Here is an 18177-nt window from a genome sequence, read left to right as displayed (position 1 = left end):
AGACTGGAGCTATCTTTGCCTCCTTTCTCTTCCACATCTGCCCCAAGCACGGTCTACTCTCCTTGTCTGCGCCTGTCCATCCTCAAGGAGCCCTCCTAGGATGCGCTGCCTGCTCACGGCTCTTCCTCCGCCCCGCTGACCCCTACAGTTCATTCTCCGTGCAGGAGCCCGGCGCGTTTTTTAAAGAACACAAGGCTGTCGTTCCCTAACATCCATCCTCAAAGACTCCCTTCGCCTTCAGGATCTGTGACGAGATCAAGCCCGGTAAGCTTGGTACTGCAAGGGGTCGGGGGGGCGGGAGGTGGGGGTAGTGGGGAGAAAGCAGGGTGTGGTGGTGCACGTCCGTAATCGCAGCAGTCGGGAGGCTGAGACCAGAGGATCCCGAGTTCCAAGCCAGCCTGGGCTACATAACCAGACTTTGTCTCAAAAAAACAGGGAAGGGGAGCGGAGTCAGACTTGTAGCACCGCCTCTCTGTCCAGCTCGAGCCCTTCCGAGCATTGGAACCTTTCTTACCGGTAGCTGGGGAAGCTTTTCCAGTAGTACCTTCCGGCGTCATCGACCCTATTTCCCGTGCTGCACTGCGCCGTTTCTCTTCTCCTTCCGGCTCCCGGCGCTTGTGGAGCCGCGGGTTACGGTGAGTTTTGGCGGGGAGCTATCCGATGCCATCCGCGGCTCGTGGGCTGCGGCGGGACGCGAGGCGTGGGACGCCAGCCACGGGGAGGACAGGGGGACCGGCTGTGTAGTTGTGGGAGTGGAGGCTGCAGAGAGGGAGTGGTACTCCCAGGTACTTGGAGTGGATGGCAGGGGGAAGAACTCGGATCTGATCGGGGACCGCTACTCTGCGAGTTTGGGGCAGAGTTAGCTTCAGCGCGTCATTACCTGGGTTTGGAAGGTAGGCATTGCGTCGTGAGTCGAGGCCGGTGGAAGTCGCAGGTTCAAAGCGTCTGCTGCAGTCTCATTCTGGCTTCTGGCCGCATGTTCCACCAGGTCTGGGCGGCAGAGGTGCCTCAGCCTGGCGAGCCCCTAGCCCTGACCTCCTTCTGTCTTGCAGGTGCAGACATGGCCAAGTCCAAGAACCATACCACTCACAACCAGTGTAAGTTCTTGGGCCCAGCCCATGCCCTATACTCGGGCACTGATTGCTTTAACGATATTGGGACACAGCGAGAGACACTTTTCTGTGGTGAGCTTCAGGTGATAGTGTTTCTAGCCAGGACTTTGAAGTTATAGGTCTGGAGCCAAGGATCCACTTAAGAAACCCACAGTGCTTTGTATTCAGTGTTAAGGGGTTTCTCAGGACTTTAGGAGGTTCTCTGGGAAATAATGGTTTCCCCAGGCTTATCAGTCTTATTAGAGAAAAATCTCTTTTTTGGTCTAATTCCTTTTTTCTCCACAGCCAGAAAATGGCACAGAAATGGCATCAAGAAACCCCGATCACAAAGATATGAATCTCTTAAGGGGGTAAGTGTAAGCACTGAGTCATAAAATGTTCCTTCTTGGTCTTAGGTGCAGCGTCCCAGAGCCTTTTGTGTAGTTTTTTGGGTTTTTTTCCAGGTTTAGTCTCTGAGCAGTTTATTGACTTAAATCTGGTCAACCAAAGCCCACAGTTTCTTTCTCTACCCTTCCAAACCCATAGCAAAGTTTTCCTTAGTCTTTCCCAACCTACATTGTAACCTGCTTCCTTAGGACAGAATGGCCATCTTCTTTTGCTCAGATAGTGAAAGAGCAGTTGCATCCGTGTATTGGGTATCGTGTGATAACCGTTGACCAGTCTTATGACTTAATCTGATCCAGTGCTGCGTGGGGGCAGCTTTCTCTGTGTTGGGGGTTCTTAGGGCTAGCTGAGAAGGCTGTAAGATCTTGGAGAGCTGAGCCTGTCTTAGTCTGTTTCCCCTCTGTGCCCTGTTCTTTGCTCTTAAGTGTGACTTTTTGGACCAGGCTTGGTATTAATTGATACCTTTCTCTAAAGAGAGAGGATTGGGCCTCAGGAAATTTCAGAAAGGGTATTTGCCTGGCTTACTGCTACAGAAAGTTCTTACCTTACAACCCTGACAGAGGGCAGTCTTCCTTTGTTACATTAGACTGTCAGCTCTGTTAGGCTAGGATTACAGGCATAAGCCACAGGTCCCCGACCAGGAATAGTTTTTAAAGTTTGGATATTTCCATAAAGTTGGCTTTATGCTGTCTTCAGAGTGCCAGACACTCTTTCTTTGAGCTTGTAAAGCAGGCGCTCTACCACTTGAGCCATACCTCTTTTGGATTTTTTTTTTTCCTGGTACTGGGGTTTGAACTCAAGGCTTACACCATTCCACCAGGTTTATTTGTAGATGAATGTTTGTGTGTGATGAGTTCTTTTGAGACAGGGTCTCACAAACTATTTGCTGGTCTGGCCTCAAACTGCAATCCTCCTGATCTCTGCCTTCTGAGAAGCTAGGATTACAGGTGTGAGCCGCCAGCACCCAGCCCAAGAATGCCAGGCACTCTTGTGGCAAGGGGCATCAGGGGTCCTCAGGGGACCCTTTAACATTGCCACTTACACCTTATCTCTTTCCTGCTTTCCAGGTAGACCCTAAGTTCCTGAGGAACATGCGTTTTGCTAAGAAGCACAACAAGAAGGGCCTGAAGAAGATGCAGGCGAACAATGCCAAGGCCGTGAGTGCACGTGCCGAGGCTATCAAGGCCCTTGTAAAGCCCAAAGAGGCCAAAAAACACAGGATCCCAAAGGGTGCCAACCGCAAGCTCGAGCGACTTGCCTTCATTGCCCATCCCAAGCTGGGGAAGCGAATTCGTACCTATATGGCCAGGGGTCGCAGGCTTTGCCGGCCCAAGGCCAAAGCCAAGGCCAAGGCCAAGGCCCAGGCCCAGGCCCAGGCCCAGGCTGCAGCTCCAGCTTCCACTCCGGCAAAAGCTCCTACCCAGGCACAAGCTCCCAAAGGTGCCCAAGCCCCTGTGAAGGCCCCATAGTAAAGGCCTCTGTCTGCCATTGTGAGGACAGGTGGACTAATGGGACCCCCCTGGCTGTCATCTGCAGGGTGGCTGGTGTCTATGCTGTTTCTACAAATAAATCTGAAGCAGGGTCTGTTAACTGTGTCTGTCAGGCCAGGCCTGGGGTGGAGGGTAAGGGTGCTGCCACCTTTTGAGAAGGACTTCGGTCTTTTGTGGGTGCTGGGTGTGGGTAAGAGGAAATGGGCCTGGAGTGTAAGAGGGAGCTTAGTAAATGAAAAATGGCTGGGGCTTCAGGGGAGCTTAGCACCTAGGTAACTGGGGAAGCTGCTGAGGAAGGGAAGAACTACTACACAAGACAAGTACCCTCAGGGATGGGCCCTGCTGAAGAATTCTGCACTCTGGGCTGGGTTGTCCCAGATTTGAGCTGTCCAGTGCACCTGGGCAGCTTCTACTGCTCTGGGTTGTGCTAATTCCCCAAGTGACAGGGACCCAGGAAGGCAGGGCAGTAATGGCATTGCCATACTACTGTGACTGGGCCTGGCCTAGCTGTTTGGGTGAGATGCTTCAGATGCAGGGTGCTGATCCTCAGAGCCAGCTTTTTCCTGGCTTCTATAGAAGGCACCAGGTGGAGCCTGTCCTGGGAACAGTCTTCAAAACCAGCCTCAGTCCAACTGTGGAGACTCAAAAAGGGGTTCTGTTAAGCCAGAGCAGCAGGTGCAGTCCATGGCATATGGTCCCCTACCTCTGAAGTGGGTGTTAACTATTTTGGTTACTCAGGTAAGTAGACTTGATCATGTGGCTAGGAAGGGCTGGTGGTCTCTGTGGGCCCCAGGGAATTGGTTTTGGTGTGTCCCACTCCCCCACCATGCTTGTTGACAGCACTTAAGCCCAGCTTAGATTGCTTACCTAAGACTTGGCTGCTATCTCTGTGTGATCATTTGCCCCTTGCCAGGAGGTATCAAATACAGATGGGCCTCTAAAAGGAGCAGGGTTTATTAACTGAAGGTGGTGTTCCCTGGCCAGGTTAGATGCCTTCCAGAGCAAGGCTTGTGTTGTGGATAGAAAAGGAGGTTTTTTTTCCTAGTCATGCTGCTGTGAGTCAGGAGGTGCCTAGAGGGAGCTCCCCAGCCAGGGGCCTCAGCTTGCTATTGCCCCTTTGACTAAAACCTCCAAGCTGTAGTCCAGAGCCAGCTGTTGGGGGGCTTTAAGCATCATCTCTGTTGGGAGGTATGTCAGAGGGCTGCTTGTAAGGGTCAATGACAGCAGGTCAAGTCCTGGTTCCTGGCCAGCTATGAGCAAGGGTCATTCATTACTGTAGGTCATGAGCCAGTACCTGGACTTGTCACAGTTAGGTACTTAAGTCATCCCTCCCTGCCATTTGTCCCATACTCTTGGAAGTCAGGGTAGATAAGGCAGAAGGAGCAAGCACAGCTCCTGGGGCATAGCTGACTGGGCTACCCATCTGTTTCAGGAAAACCTGGTATATGAGAAACTACCTCAAAGGCAGAAGGTGGCCAGAGACCAAATAAAGTCAGACAAATCTGGATTGCATAAAACCCAGTTCCTTAGGAACTTGTGGGCAGAAGCATGTGTTGGATGGCACCAGCCAGGAGGATCCCTGTACCCTGAGGCAGGAGGAAAGGGTTTTATGTGCTAAGGTGGTCCTCAGCCAACTAGGATGTACCTAGTTGGGCTTTCTCAAAAAGTGTCGAACATCAGTTAAGCAGTCCCTGTGTCTTAATGACTAGCCTAAAGGGTCTGGAATGCATGGGAAGGCCACCCAGGTAGGCAGAATGATGGTTGCAACCAACATGGCTACTCACGTTTAGCTGGGTCCCTGCAAGGGCTGACAGTATACACACTCTGGTCCATGATCACTAGCCAGCATCCCAGGGAATGTATGCTGAGCTGACCTGATCTAGGATCTCTGTTCTCAACACCAGAGCCCATGATTTTGACAAAACAGACAACAAAAAAGCAGTCATGGGCTGGGGGTGTGGCTCAAGTGGTATAGCACCTGCCTATCAGGCTAGTGGGAGGTCTAGAGTTCAAACGCTAGTTAAAAAAAAAAAGTCATACCTTATAAGCTGTCTCTCTGCTGACCCCACATCTGGCAAGGGCCCAGCTGGCCTTGTTCTATCCTGTCCTGGGATCCTGAGTGTCCCCATGAGGCCAGGTTCCCTGAGGTACTTACCTTGGTGTCCACATTTTTTTTTTTTTTTGGTGCTACTGGGGGTTTGAGCTGCACTCTACCACTTGATCCATGCCCCCAAGCTGTTGGTATCTGCTTATGATAGCAACAGTGTCCCCAATTTTGTAGATCAGATATAAGTATGGCAGCCACTGTACATGAGAACTGTGGACCCTTGCCGAGCACAGATGTGGTTGTGTGGTAAAGGATGGTGTACTGTTTCCAAGGGCACAGAGTAGAGTGAGGTGGTAGGAAAGGGTCAGAACCAGGCTCAGTTTCCTCATCTGTGAAATGGGAATACTAACAGCCTGTCCCCAGAGAAATGAGAATCCCTGCTGCACAAGTGTCCACAGTACTTCAGGGACAGCCCCTGTCCACACAGACTTTATTATTGGGCAGGAAGATGAGGAAGTCCTTGACAATGGCTGGGTTGGAAGCTCTAGAGGCAGGGGTTGGGGAACGTGGGGCTCAGCTGTCACTGGGCAAGGCGGGTACACTGGCGAGGGCAGGCAGCAGGCGTGTGTATATGTCAACCCCACGAAGGAACACAGCCTCGTGCAGCCGTTCATCGTGGTCATGCAGCAACACAGGTGTGCAATTCATGGGCGAGAAGCCCAGAGCTGGGATCCCTACCTGCAAGGGTGAGACCATTAGGGGGAAGCCAGCATTCGGGCCAGCCCACCACCCTGTACTGCTGTCCAAGCCGCTCACCGCTCGGATATAGCGGCTGTCAGTGGCAGCAGGGAAGATCTCAGGCTTCAGAGTGAGGCTCCTGCAGGGGAAGAGCCTGGTGAACACCGAGGGGAGAGGGCAAGGAAGAACTGGAAGGGCAAGGGGGGAGGGCGGAGAGGCACCAGCATTAGGAGGAGATAAGCAGGGAGCTGGCTATGGGAGGAGGGCTGGCCACTGCTTACATGTCCTTGAAAACTTGGCTGAAAGCTGCCCACCAGGGGTCTGTATCCTCAGTAGGTGTTACCCTGGGCTCAGTCCACTTCTGAGGATGGAAAGGATGGCAGGATAAGGACAGGGACTGGGGTACCTTGCCTTATTTCTCATTGAGAGGACTGTGCCTGGCACACCTCCACCAACCCATCTACCAGACATCCAGGCGGCCAGTGTAGCCACAGACCCTCTTCCAGTCCTCTAACGCCCTAAGTCTTTGGGACGTTTCCATGGCCTTCATCTGCTTCCCTCCTAGTCCAAGTGTCCCTTCTTCAAGTTGGCTCCCCCAGTCCTCTCAGACTGATGGAACACCCAGATTACATGTTCTCAGAGTACAAGGTCCCACTCTTTCCTGGATCATATGTAGGCATATTTATATCAATATTATGTAGGTGGGTGTGGTGGTGCATGCCCGTAATCCCCCAGCACTTGCAAGGCTGGGGCAGAAGGATCAAGAGTTTCGAGGCCAGCCTGGACTACATAGTAAGACCCTGTCTCAGAAAACAAAACTGAGTAATATGTAAACATTTGTTTTCTGTCTGTCTCTCCCTTCATGCTCTACGGGCCATGAGAGTAAGATCTGAGCCTAATTTTACTCCCCACTGTACTCCCCAGCACCCACAATGGCCTCTACAACTAATGCGTATTGGATTGGCTGAATAAATGTCTCTTACAGCTTAAGAATCCCCGGATGTATGCAGGCACACCACACACACACTGGTACACTGTCACACCCTTGGTGAGCCCAGTGTCTCCCAGCCCTCACACTCTTCCATCATAGGTCCCAGTCAATACCTGAGCAAACTCGAAGGTGACCCCCTCGCCAGCTGCCTGGCACCAGCTCTGCAGTTGCTTCTCAAAAGCCTAAGAGAAGAGACATGAGTTGACCCCTCATGCTTTCCTTGAGCCCCTGGGGCAAGACTGGGGACCCAGGTTCTCTCCCCAAACACAGGTGGAGGTGACACCTTCAGGTCCACATCTGGTGCCACGCGGATATCAAAGCTGGCGCTCATAGTGGCAGGTACCACGTTATAGGCCACACCACCCTCTAGAATAGTCAGGTTCACGGAAGTCACAGCCCCCTCCTTCAGGTGAGGGTTTGACTGCAGCCTGTAGTGGGTGGGGGCAGCAGATAAAGAAAGGGGCTCAGCCTCCCTCCTGTCTTGCACAGCCTCCCAGAGTCCCCCACCCTGCCCTTTCCCAGGCTGCCTCACCTCTGCCTTTCCTTCTCCCGGAATGCCAGGATGGAGCTCACAACCTTGTGCTAGGGGAGTGTGAGGTGAGATGTGAGCATGGCCCTGGGACAGAGCCTCCCGAATGCCCGCAACTCCCCATGGGCCACGTACCAGCTTCTCTGCTGCTGTGTCCTCGACAAAGCGTGACCCATGGCCTGGCCTCCCAGTGCTGGTGATCCGCACCCCTGGGGAAACACAGGGGAAAGGGAATGTTTTCAGCATAAGACAGCTGGAGATATAATCAGCCTTGGGTGGGCTCAGGTCTCCTCCCTCTCATTCCAAGATCCTCTGGCAGGGTCTTGTCCACCTCAGAGCCTGACACATAGAGCTGGTTCCTGCCAGTCAGAGCTTGCCCTCAGAGCTCTGGAAGGAAAGGGCTGGGAGGGAGAGGTCTGGGTTCAAGGCCTATTTAGGCCTCAACTTGCTGTGTGACCCTTTGTAGGCCCCTGCCATTTCTGGCCTAGTCTCCCATATGCAGTGACCCCACTCTCCAAACCCATACTCACACCAAGGGCTCCGCTCGCTATAAAAAACAGTGAAGGCATCAGTTGGGTTGGCCAGGCCTGAGGGAGAAAGGTTCACGGGTGGAGTGACCCATCTCCCTCTAGCAGTCTTCCAACCTCAGGCCTGGCTGGTATCAGGCTTGCCAACCTGCTCACCCTCATCCAGGGCAAAGCCTGCCCTCAGGGCTTGGAACTCAGGCCGCTTCACAAACAGCTCCATGCCTTGGTGACCTCCGACCTCCTCATCTTTAAAAGCAACAGGGGTGTGAGATGAGGGGGCTGTCTCCCAACACACCCTCTCCTTTCCCAGTGATGCCCCTCCCTGGGCCACTCCCTACCAGGCACAAAGGTCATGTGGATAGTTCTAGGGAAATGGTGACCCTCAGCCTTCAGCCTCCTCACAGCCTCCAGGTACCTGAAGGGGCAGAAGACAAGAACTGAGGGAGCCAGGCAGAGCTGCCAGAGTGCAGTCCTGGACCCTACCCTGCCACTCTGTGGGTCTCAGTTTCCCCATCTGTGCAATGGTCATAGCAGTGATTCCTGCCCATAGGAAAGGGTTGAGATATCTCTTGGCCTTGAGGTTCTCCAATCACATCCCTAAATTCTGGGTCAGTCCATTGGGCCAGCGGGGACACTGTGGGGGACTGGAAATGATGGATACTCACTGGATGCTGACACTCTTCATGTCCTGGGTGCCTCTGCCATAGATATAGCCCTCGGAATCCTTGACGGCCTCAAAGGGGTCATGACTCCAATGTTCCTGGGAGAAGAGACGGGAAGAGGGCCAGGCATAGAGATGGGGTGGTGAGTGGGGTTGTGAGAGGGACAGAAGAGGGCTGAAGAAGGCTGACTGCTCTCTGCCGTCTGTCTCCTGCCCCCCATCCTCACCCTTGTACACAGAACCCTCGCTGGCTGAAGGCTGCTTGAGTAATACCACATGGATGTCAAAAGTTAGTGCTGGGACCAGCACATAGGCCCCTGAGATGGAATCCTGAAGTCTCAGCCTACGTTCTATCTGTCCAGGCCCCACCCGCCTCTCCGTATGTACCCTGAAGACAGGCACCACATCGGTATGGGAATTGAGCAAGATGGAGGACAGGGTGGGGTTGGTGCCTGGCCAGGTCAGCACAGTGATCACATAGCCAGGTGCCACCTGGAAAAGATCAGGAGGGGAGGTGGTCAGTGCTGGGTGAGGAGGCAGCCCTAGACCCCCTGCCTTTCCTCCCTCAGGACACCAGGCTCACCTCTACTTTCTGACAGCTCAGGCCCAGCTGATGGGCTCTCTCCTCAAGGAAGGCCACAGCCGCTCCTGGGGGCACAGAGAATTTGGGGGCTGCTTTTGCCTACCCATGGCTCCCATCAGCCTAGGCAGCCCAGATAGAAGAGCAGACCCAGAGATGAGCTGCCACCCCCAGCGAAATTCCATGTCCCTCAGAGACACATGTATTTCTGTTCCCAATAAAAGAGATTTTTTGGGGGTCAGGGGAAAGGCAGGATTGGAAGCAGATATTAGCTGGTGGAGTGGCTCAAATGATAGAGTGGCCTGCCTAGCAAGTGTAAGGCCCTGAGTTCAAACCCAGTGTCGCCAAAAAAAAATAAATAAAAAACTTTCTTCTGGAAGCAGGTATTATTCTTGCATTTCTTCTTCTTCTTCTTCTTTTTTTTTTTTTAAAGTCTTGTGCTGTGGACTGGAATTATTAGGATGCACCACCACGTCCAGCAGCTGTTATTCTTTTCTTCCTTAAAGATATGGAAATATGGCCCAGAGACGTGAAGAGATTCTTCACCCAACCTATCTCAGCTGGAAACGGTAACTCTCCCAGCAGAAATTTGGACCCAAGCACAAAATTCCCAGCTACCAATCTTGATTCCCTAAGGGCTATGATCTTTGTAGTATCTTGTTGCTATCTCAGTCTCCCTACCCCACTCCCATCCTGGGGAGTGAGGTGAAGCTGTTCCTTAAGTAGCTGCCAGGTGTAACCATTTGGAGCAGCACAGCCTCTGTGGAAAGGGTGGTCCACTGCAGAAGGGCTGGGTCTGCGACTGTTGACTTAGGGAATGGCTACAGGTGTTGGGGCAGCAGTGGGGCTCAGCTGGGTGACAGGAGTTGAAGTTGATGTACAGAACAGCCCCTGCCCCTGAGGCACCATCACAGACCCTGGAGCCCCGCATTCTCACCATAGTCCGGCTTGGGCTGGACAGTGCGGATGCGCAGGTACTGGCGGAAGAGCGTCACGGATGGGTGCTCGGACTCAGGACCCTTGCTAGTCATGGCACCACGCGTAAAAAGCTGGGGACAAAGTGAATGGGGCTGGGTGGACTTCACCTGCACACGGGTCTTCCCCATTGCGGTTGCCACAAGGAGAGGGACAACTTGTTTTGGAGGCCCCATTCTGTGTCAGGAGCTAAATAGGCAGCTTTCAACATACTTCCCCAAAGAGCTCGAGGAAGTTTGTGCTTCTGAATGCCCACTTTACAGAGAAGAAAGCTGAGGCTCAGACAGGTTCGGGGACAGGTAGGTAGTAACTGAGCCCAGCTTGAATCCGGACACTGACTCCCTGCGCCCTCTTCAAAATATTCTCCCAATTGTTTAGCTTTCATGCCAGGGATCCCCAGATCCCTCTACCCATATCCAAGGACCCCCACCTTGCTCTGTCCTGGTCTTGGGCCCGTGATCGTCTCTCAGCGCTCGTCCCGGACTGTGGCCAGAATTCTGGGTCCACCGAGGTCGCAAGCTCAAAACCGCCCCGGTCCGCCCACCACGTGGCTGGAGCGGTGTCGCGGGGCGGAGACTCACGGCTGCAAGTAAAGGCCGTCCCAGTCCCTGCAGCCGAGCAGGCGCCGACGTCCCCTCCCGCCACTGCGCGGAGCTTCCCCTAGAAGCTCCCGGATCCCGCCATGGCCCCTCCCTGCGGCGGCCAGTTCCGCCCCGCGAGCAGCAAATTCATGGCTAACTCCGCCCCCGGCACACCCGCCCCGCCCCGCCCCACGCCAGGCTCCGCGGCGGGGGCTACGAGCTCAGAATGGCCCCGCCCAGAGGACTCCACCCCCTCCTCCAGCCTTTGGATAGGGCGCAAGGAAAGGTGGGCGGGGCCTTGAAGCCAAAAGTCTAAGCTTGCTCGCTGGATTCAGAGCTGCAAAGCCCCGCCTGCTCCTCTGCCCCCGTCCCAAGCGTCCTACTCTCCCCTCTTCATGATTCAATGTCTCAGGGAGGTCCTCCCTGACCGCCTCAGCTCCCTGTGGAGTGAGGTTACTGGTTAATGTCTGCCTGCCTCACCGTGCGCTCCCGGAGGCTAGTCCATGTACCTGCGGGTACCCTGCAGGCATAGAACAGACATCTCAGCAACGTGCCAGGATGAAGGATAAGCGGATGGGTAGAACGTGTGACTGTGTGAACGTGCTACTGTGTGGACAAATCTGTGTAGCAACGAGTATGGCCATACATGTGGCAATTAAGTGAGATGGTGGGTGTGACTGGATGTCGTGGTGACAGGATGTAATCGTGATGCTGTAGGACAGCATCAGAGATGGAGAATCAGCACTCTTGCTAGTCTTATTCTAAACTCTTCTTGGGTCGCTCCTTTGTACCCAAGGGAGAGGGAGGAGGAACAGACATTGATTTCCCCATGTCCTCCTGCAGGCTGTATAGAATTGTTGTTGTCTGGCTGCTCTCTGCACACCCATGTAGTTCTGCCCTCTGCTCCAGGAGCTCTGCCAGCTTGGCGAGGGGCAAGGGCCCCACAACCTCTGGACCAAGAAAGCAGACCGGGAGGGTAAAGGAGGGGTCTAGTCCACCCTTCTTGGGGTTGAAGTCTTTGACTGCTCACCCACACGGAACAAGGGAGTGCACAGCCTGGTGGTTCCACCACAATGTTGGTTTAATTCTTAAACCATGTCCACATACTCTGCATTCCTAACCCAGCTCAGCTGTCCAGACTCTGCAATTCCCACTGACCCCAGTGGTCATGTAGCAGCAGTAACATCTCCCCCAGCGCCGTGTGTAAATATTGCAATCACACCCCTTTCACAGATGAGGAAACCGAAGCACAGAGAAGAGCAGACAGTGAGAAAGTGGTGCACTCTTAAGACTCCCAAGTGGCTGGAGCACTCCCTCAAAGCAATCCCAGACTTGCCTCCCACTCCCACCGCTTGCAAAGCATGTCAGGGAACAACCTGCCACTCTCCAGTAAAGACAAATAGCTTTACTTTATTGTACCTGTGAAATGAAATGGGAAGGCCTGGCTGGGCCTGCCCCTCTGCCCTCCAATCCCAAAGAATGTCTTCCTGGAGGGGGAAATGGTGGACCACGCCTTCCATGCTCAGATCAGGCCTGGGAAGTGGGGGAGTTCAAGGCAAATGGTCAAGGAAGTCCAGGAGGACAAGGTGGAAGTCTTTTGGCTGGTGGAGGTAGCAGGCATGGCCCGCATTGTGTAGCTTCACCACGGAGTGGTTGGGCAGGTGGCGGAGCTGCCGCAGTGACTCTTGGCCCATGGTGTGGTCCAGCTCCCCATAGAGGATGAGGGTTGGGGTCTGCAGGGCAAGGCAAGAGCTGTGATCCTGGGGCCAGGTGAGCACCGGACCTGTGACCTATTCCCTAGGAACCTTTGCTAAACACCCCACCTCTTCCATCCAGTATCAGGAGCCACGGTCCTCCAAGGAAGACTTGAGTCCTGACCTCCCCTTACCATGCCATGACACAAGATGACAGACCACCAGGATCTTTGGAGATCCTTCTCCCAGTACCTTTAAAGCCCAGAATTGCTCCTGCGTGTAGTTCCGGGTGGAGGTGGGTGCGATGGGCACAAATCCATGTAGCTGGTGGTGGCCTTGCATCAGGAAGGGCAGGGCATAGCGGCCGCTCAGTGAGGGGCTCACCAGCACAGCATTCTGCACCTTCAGCTCCCGCAGCACCCGCTCCAGCAGCTCTGCCCGTCCTGCTTCTGTGTTTGTTTCCTTTGAAGGTGCTGAGTTCCCAAAACCTGGGAACAGCAGCAGGTGCTAGATGAGGGGCTAAGAAGTACCCAGGACTTTGGGGCAGGGGGAAGATTCAGACCAATGGCACATGGCACACACGCTACCCCAAACTTCCCAGAAGTAATGTTTTGTAATATAATAGGCCTGCTACACAAACATCTTTCACTTATCCTATTGGCAAAACTAAAACCAAAACCCAAAACAAAAACTGATAATACCCAGTGTTAAGGAAGATATGGGGAAACCGGCACTTTCATATATAGTTGATAGAAGGATAAATCCATATGACCTTTTTGGAGGGTAAAATAGTATTTGTCAAAAAAAATTTTGGGAGGGTTTGAACTCAGGGTTTTGTGCCTGCTAGGCAGGCGCTATTCTGCTTGAACCACTCTGGCAGCCCTCAAAAACTTTAAATGTGTATCTTTTGTGTGGTGATGCATGTCTGTAATCTCAGAGGCAGAGAATGGGAGGTAGAGATTGGGAGAGTCATGGTTTGAGGCTAGCCTGGGCAAAAAATTCGTGAGGCCCCATCTCAACAAAATAGCTGGTTATGGTGGCGTGTGCCTCTGATTCCAGCTACATAGGAGGCCATAGGTAGGAAGATGGCAGTCAGAGGCTGACTCCAAGTAAATACACAAGACCCTACCTGGAAAATAAAGCCAAAAAAGGGGCTGGCGCATAACTGAAGTGGTAGAGCACCTACTTAGCAAGTGTGAGGCCCTCAGTTTAAACCCCCCAAAAAACAAACCAAAACCAAATCCCCCAAAACTATAGTTCATCATAAAAAGTATAGTGAGATCCCTCCATGAGATAGCTCATGAAATAAGTCATATTGCTATTTGCTCTGTGACATTAAACAGTTCATACTAATTTTGAAGGTAGAAAATAACAACAGACTCTCCCGTGATGGGGGTTGGGGACAGCTTTTTTTCCCTTTGCTTTTCTTTCTTTCTTTCTTTCTTTTTTTTTTTTTTTGATGCAACTAGAGTTTGAACTCCTTGCAAAGTAGGCACTTTACCACTTGGGCCACACCTCCAGTCCATTTTGCTCTGGTTATTTTGGAGAACTTTCTGCCTAGGCTGGCCTCTAATCACGATCCTTCTGATCTCAGCCTCCTCGTGGTACCATCTTGTATTGTGACTTGCCACTGCTTGTCCAGACACCGAGGCCCAGATGCCTCCCAGCCACACCTTAGGGCTTCCTTACCTCTCCAAAGAGAAGCTCTTTTGTACCTGCTACGGCCTGCCTTCCTAGACCTAGGGGTGGGGATGCTCACCTGGAAGGTCAAGGGCTACAGCTCGATAGCCCCTCTGTGACAGCAGTTGCAGTGTGCCCAGCTGCTCCCACGTGTGGGAGTTAAAAGCCTTTCCATGCAGCAGTACCACCTCGGCCCTGTAGACATACAGGAAGGTGTGTGTCTAGGGCCTGGGGTACCCACTTGTCTTTCTTCCCAGGCTTCTCCCACTGCCCTCCTAGACCTGAGCCCCCACCCAAGTTAAGCTGGGGCTCCTCTATTAGACCCTTAAGTCAGTACCCACCTGCGTGCCCGGTGGAGTGGGAGAGCCTCACGGTAAAAGATGGGGGAGTTGCCTAGGGTGAGACCAGCCAGGACTGTGACATTGGGGTCTCTCCAGACCCAGGAATTCTGCTCAGGAGTGGCTGGCAGCCCTACATACAGTAGCAGCATGAACAGCAGGCCTAGGCCCAGCAGGGCTGCCTGGTACCGGCTCATGGAAGCCTGTACCACAGTCTGGAGGAGGAGAGAGGAAAGAGGTCAAGCTGGGGAAGAGCTCCAGCCCCTGCCCTTTCCCTTGCTCTGGACAAAGGCTCATACCCAACTCTTCTGTATGTCAGGGCAAAGGCCCAGATACCCCAAGGTGTGAGGAGGTGCATCTGACATGGCCCTCTGGCACGGACTGTAACGATCACCGTCATCTATCATCCCTGTGCTAGCTAAACCCAATTCCTCTTCCTCCTCCTTTTTCTTTGTGGTACTGAGGTTTGAACTCAGGGTTTCACGTTTGTTAGGTGGATGCTCTGCCACATGAGCTGTACCCCAGCTCTTAAACTCACTTCTATTCACAAGCACCAGGCTCAACTGTGCTTTGCCCTCGTCCACAAACAACACTGATTAGTAGACAGGATTGTAGGTCTCTGGCAGATGAGAAAATCCAGACTCACACCCATGAATTTTTTTGCCTAAGTAGCAACTAGGGGAATGGGAATTTGAACCCAGGTCTGGGTTCTGACCACCATACCACACCTGGTTTGGAAGAAAGAAATCATGGAACTGGGAGGTGATGGATGAATTGGATCCTTGCTGGTGGTCAGAGTGGTAAGGGCTATCAAAGGAGAAAGGTTATAGCAAAGGAGAGGGTATGTTGGGAAGTGGTTCTTTGTCTAACACAGCTGAAATCAGGCTGTTTTACAGTTGGTGGAATACATAACGGTCACTCCATCATGAGGAAGCTCACAGATGGAGTGAAGAAGGAACACTGAGGCCTGAGCTGGTGTGCGCTGGGAGGAGTGTGGTTTACCTAGGAATGTCAAAGGCAGTGTGGAGACTGAAGCAGAGATGCCCCCAACCCACCCCATTACCCACCCCCCACTTCTACCAAATGACCTTCTTCACACACTCCTCCAGTACCTGCAATTGAGACCCAGCTCCACTTTCTGTGTGTCTTCAGTTTTTCAGTAAAATAGGATAACCTCCTGTCTGCTCCAAGCTTCCTGCGAGATTTAAATATTATAGTAGACCTAAGGTGTGTGTGGGGGGGGAGGGTTGGGGCGGTGTCCCTGTTATCATTTCTTGAACCTAGGATGAGCGTGTCTGCTTGGGTTCCGGGACTCTTTATTGAACACCAACTGGGTGCCACCTAGGACATGTTGGGCCACACCCACCTCTCCAGGACATTTTAGGGGATGTTTCCGGAAGCCCTACCCACAGATTCCGGAGTCAGGCAGTGTGTGGGCCCTGGCAGCTCATCCCGTGCTCCTCTTTTCTTCTTCACCGTGAGCAGCCCGGACACGCACCTCCAAAACAGCCTGAGCCCGGGTTCTCACCAGGCGGAAAATCCACGTTGGACCTCTCCTTTCCATGCTCAGGGAGATCCCGCACCTCTCTCAAGGGGGAAGGATGGAATTCCCTCGTTGCCTTGGCAACCCAGGCCGTGGCTATACTAGATAACTGTAGGGGTCCTTCACGAGTCTCTCTACAGATGGGGCGTGTGTGAGTGGAGAGTTAACTGTGCTTTAGGTCGCCGGAACACAGGTGTACACATGAGCATACAGCCATCAAGTCTTGTTCCCCACATGCTCCTCTTTTGCACAAGTTATTCCCCAGCCTCCCTGCACATGTACTGGCCTGGGCACTATGGACCCCTTGCAATAACACCTTCCAAATCATGAGCAGTCAATCATCAAGAAGGCAGCCAGGGCCTGGGCATGCCTGCCCAGCAAACCCCAGTACTGCAAAAATAAATAAAATTTAAAAAATAGTAAGGAGCAGACGGATGAACACACACAGGCTTTTCAAACCATATGCAAGCTGGCGATGTGGCTCAATGGTAGAGTACTTGCCTAGCAAATGCAAGGCCCTGAGTTCAATTCCCCAGCACTGCAAGAAAAAGAAAGGAGAGTGAGAGAAAGAAAGACCATATGCAGGCCAAAGAAAGAAAGAAAGACCGTATGCAGGCCGGGTATGTGATTTTTTTTTTCCCTGAGATAGGGTCTCATGAATAACTATTTCCCTGGGCTGGCTTTGAACTACGATCCTCCTGATCTCTGCCTCCTGAGTAGCTAGGATTACAGGCGTGAACCACCAGCACCCGGCCGGGTATGTGAATTACATGCCAGTAATCCCAGGAATTGGGAGGCTACGGCAGGGAGATCTCCAGTTGGAGGTCAGGATGGCCGATGTAGGGAGTTCTAGGCCAGTCTAGGGCTACACCGCAAGACCCTGTCTCAAAACAAACAAGAAACAACCCAAGCCAAGTCAAATAACAAAAATGAAGACCACCAGAAATCTCTAAGAACACAGTCATATACACAACTCTTTTTCTTTCTTTGAACTCAGGGCTTTGCACTCACAGAGCAGGTGCTCTACTGCTTGAGCCACATCTCCAGTCCATTTTGCTCTAGTTATTTTGGAGATGGGGTCTTGGGAACTATTTGTCTGGAATAGTTCCTCATCATCTCAGTCTTCCAACTAACTAGGATTGCAGGTGTAAGCCACCAGCGCCCAGCCATACACATAATTTCTTTTCTTTTTTTTTTTTGGTACTGGGTTTTGAAATCAGGGTCTCACGCTTGCCAGGCAAACGCTCTACCACTTGAGCTACTCCATCAGCTTGTGGGTTTTTTTTTTTTTTCCTTTATTATTGTGCTGGGTGGGGAAACATTTGTAGCATTTACAAAAGTTCTTACAATGTATCAAATATATCATACTTGAATTCACCCCCTCCACCGCTCTCCTTTATCCTCCCCTCCCCCGTGTGGGTATTTTCGACACAGGGGCTCAGGAACTATTTGCCCACGCTGGCTTCGATCCTCAATCCTCCAGATCTCTGCCTCCCAAGAAGCTAGGATTAGAGTAAGCCTGGCACACACAACGTAAGTACACACATAAGAAACACAGACATGGGCAGACCGATGGACATACACACTGACGCACACAAGATAAGAAATTATGTATGTTAGGCACATAAACCCAGATCCCTAAGAATATATGCACACTCGCCGTCCCAGCCAGCGCCTGCCTCTGCCGCAGGCGGCTGGGGCAAGGATGGCCCGCCCCGGGACAACCTGCAGGCCTCCCTCCTCAGGGACACTCACCGGGCCGTCAGGGATGACCGGGCGGGCCACCGTGGGGCGGGCCCCGCTCCCGCCCAGCCGGAACCGAGCCAAACAGCGCAGTGGTCCGGACACTGCCTCCGCCACCCCGGCAGGCTGCTCTCCAGTAGGCGGAGAAAGTGCGGCCACCGAGGCGCGCCTGCGCAGTCCGCAGCTGCAGGCGGTGCTTCGTAACCAAACAGCGCAGAAGAGGGGGGTGGCGGACGGCGCCCCAAAGCACCAAGGGTCGCCGTGCCACGTCATTTTCCAAATTGTTTTCGGCCTGTAAGCCGGCCGGCAGAAAGTCACCCCGATTCTTCATTTTCGCTGGATTTTTTTTGGTGGTATTGGGTTTGAACTCGAGGCCTTGCTAGGCAGGCACTCTCCCGCTTGAGCCACGCCTCCAATCCCTTAGTTTCTGTCTGTACATTGGGGTAGAGGAAAGGACCCACCACATAGGGTTGTCGTTGGACTTAAGGATAGGCCAACAAGACTCAGAATGGTGCCTGGCACGGAGGCTCCTTTTGTTAATGTCAGATACTAGTGTTGTTTTGC

The 18177-nt window shown here is 52.9% G+C and overlaps 3 protein-coding genes across 6 annotated transcripts; 1 reads left to right on the top strand and 2 right to left on the bottom strand.

The window, feature by feature from the left end:
- Positions 1-1052: 1052 nt before the first annotated feature.
- Positions 1053-3086, top strand: Rpl29 (ribosomal protein L29). Its single transcript, XM_074060047.1, has 3 exons — positions 1053-1097; positions 1398-1462; positions 2564-3086. The coding sequence occupies exons 1-3, from the start codon at positions 1061-1063 to the stop codon at positions 2963-2965; spliced, it is 504 nt and encodes a 167-aa protein (XP_073916148.1). The 5' UTR covers positions 1053-1060; the 3' UTR covers positions 2966-3086.
- A 2400-nt stretch (positions 3087-5486) lies between these two features.
- On the bottom strand, positions 5487-10606 carry Acy1 (aminoacylase 1). Its single transcript, XM_020163115.2, has 15 exons — positions 10465-10606; positions 9997-10108; positions 9063-9127; positions 8867-8971; positions 8484-8578; positions 8157-8233; positions 7975-8064; positions 7822-7878; positions 7427-7500; positions 7295-7344; positions 7046-7190; positions 6876-6944; positions 6053-6132; positions 5850-5910; positions 5487-5771 (listed from the first exon to the last, which is right to left on the bottom strand). The coding sequence occupies exons 2-15, from the start codon at positions 10088-10090 to the stop codon at positions 5607-5609; spliced, it is 1227 nt and encodes a 408-aa protein (XP_020018704.1). The 5' UTR covers positions 10091-10108; positions 10465-10606; the 3' UTR covers positions 5487-5606.
- Positions 10485-17774, bottom strand: Abhd14a (abhydrolase domain containing 14A). 4 transcript variants are annotated; one of them, XM_074060043.1, is made up of 8 exons: positions 17626-17759; positions 15734-16408; positions 15440-15522; positions 14331-14542; positions 14069-14184; positions 12562-12797; positions 12035-12348; positions 10485-10617 (listed from the first exon to the last, which is right to left on the bottom strand). In XM_074060043.1, the coding sequence occupies exons 4-7, from the start codon at positions 14522-14524 to the stop codon at positions 12166-12168; spliced, it is 729 nt and encodes a 242-aa protein (XP_073916144.1). In that variant the 5' UTR covers positions 14525-14542; positions 15440-15522; positions 15734-16408; positions 17626-17759; the 3' UTR covers positions 10485-10617; positions 12035-12165. The 4 variants fall into 4 exon arrangements, with proteins under 4 accessions (XP_073916144.1, XP_073916143.1, XP_073916145.1 ...); XM_074060042.1 differs by lacking the exon at positions 15734-16408 and having other exon boundaries at positions 17626-17765; XM_074060044.1 differs by lacking the exon at positions 15734-16408 and having other exon boundaries at positions 15440-15518; positions 17626-17731.
- Between the last annotated feature and the right edge of the window lie 403 nt (positions 17775-18177).

Source organism: Castor canadensis, chromosome 17 (assembly GCF_047511655.1).
Source record: "Castor canadensis chromosome 17, mCasCan1.hap1v2, whole genome shotgun sequence".
NCBI classification, from domain to species: domain Eukaryota; kingdom Metazoa; phylum Chordata; class Mammalia; order Rodentia; family Castoridae; genus Castor; species Castor canadensis.
This window is presented reverse-complemented; position numbering and strand designations above follow the sequence as displayed.

Coding starts and splice junctions, on each gene's coding strand:
- Rpl29 (XM_074060047.1), top strand. CDS start 1,061: ATGGCCAAGTCCAAGAACCATACCACTCACAACCAGT. Junction 1,098..1,397: donor CCATACCACTCACAACCAGT/GTAAGTTCTTGG, acceptor TTTTCTCCACAG/CCAGAAAATGGCACAGAAAT. Junction 1,463..2,563: donor GATATGAATCTCTTAAGGGG/GTAAGTGTAAGC, acceptor CCTGCTTTCCAG/GTAGACCCTAAGTTCCTGAG.
- Abhd14a (XM_074060041.1), bottom strand. CDS start 14,524: ATGAGCCGGTACCAGGCAGCCCTGCTGGGCCTAGGCCTGCTGTTCATG. Junction 14,185..14,330: donor CCACTCCACCGGGCACGCAG/GTGGGTACTGAC, acceptor GTATGTCTACAG/GGCCGAGGTGGTACTGCTGC. Junction 12,798..14,068: donor TGTAGCCCTTGACCTTCCAG/GTGAGCATCCCC, acceptor TGCTGTTCCCAG/GTTTTGGGAACTCAGCACCT.
- Acy1 (XM_020163115.2), bottom strand. CDS start 10,090: ATGACTAGCAAGGGTCCTGAGTCCGAGCACCCATCCGTGACGCTCTTC. Junction 8,579..8,866: donor ATGTGGTGCCTGTCTTCAGG/GTACATACGGAG, acceptor CTCTTCTCCCAG/GAACATTGGAGTCATGACCC. Junction 7,191..7,294: donor CGGGAGAAGGAAAGGCAGAG/GTGAGGCAGCCT, acceptor CACCCACTACAG/GCTGCAGTCAAACCCTCACC.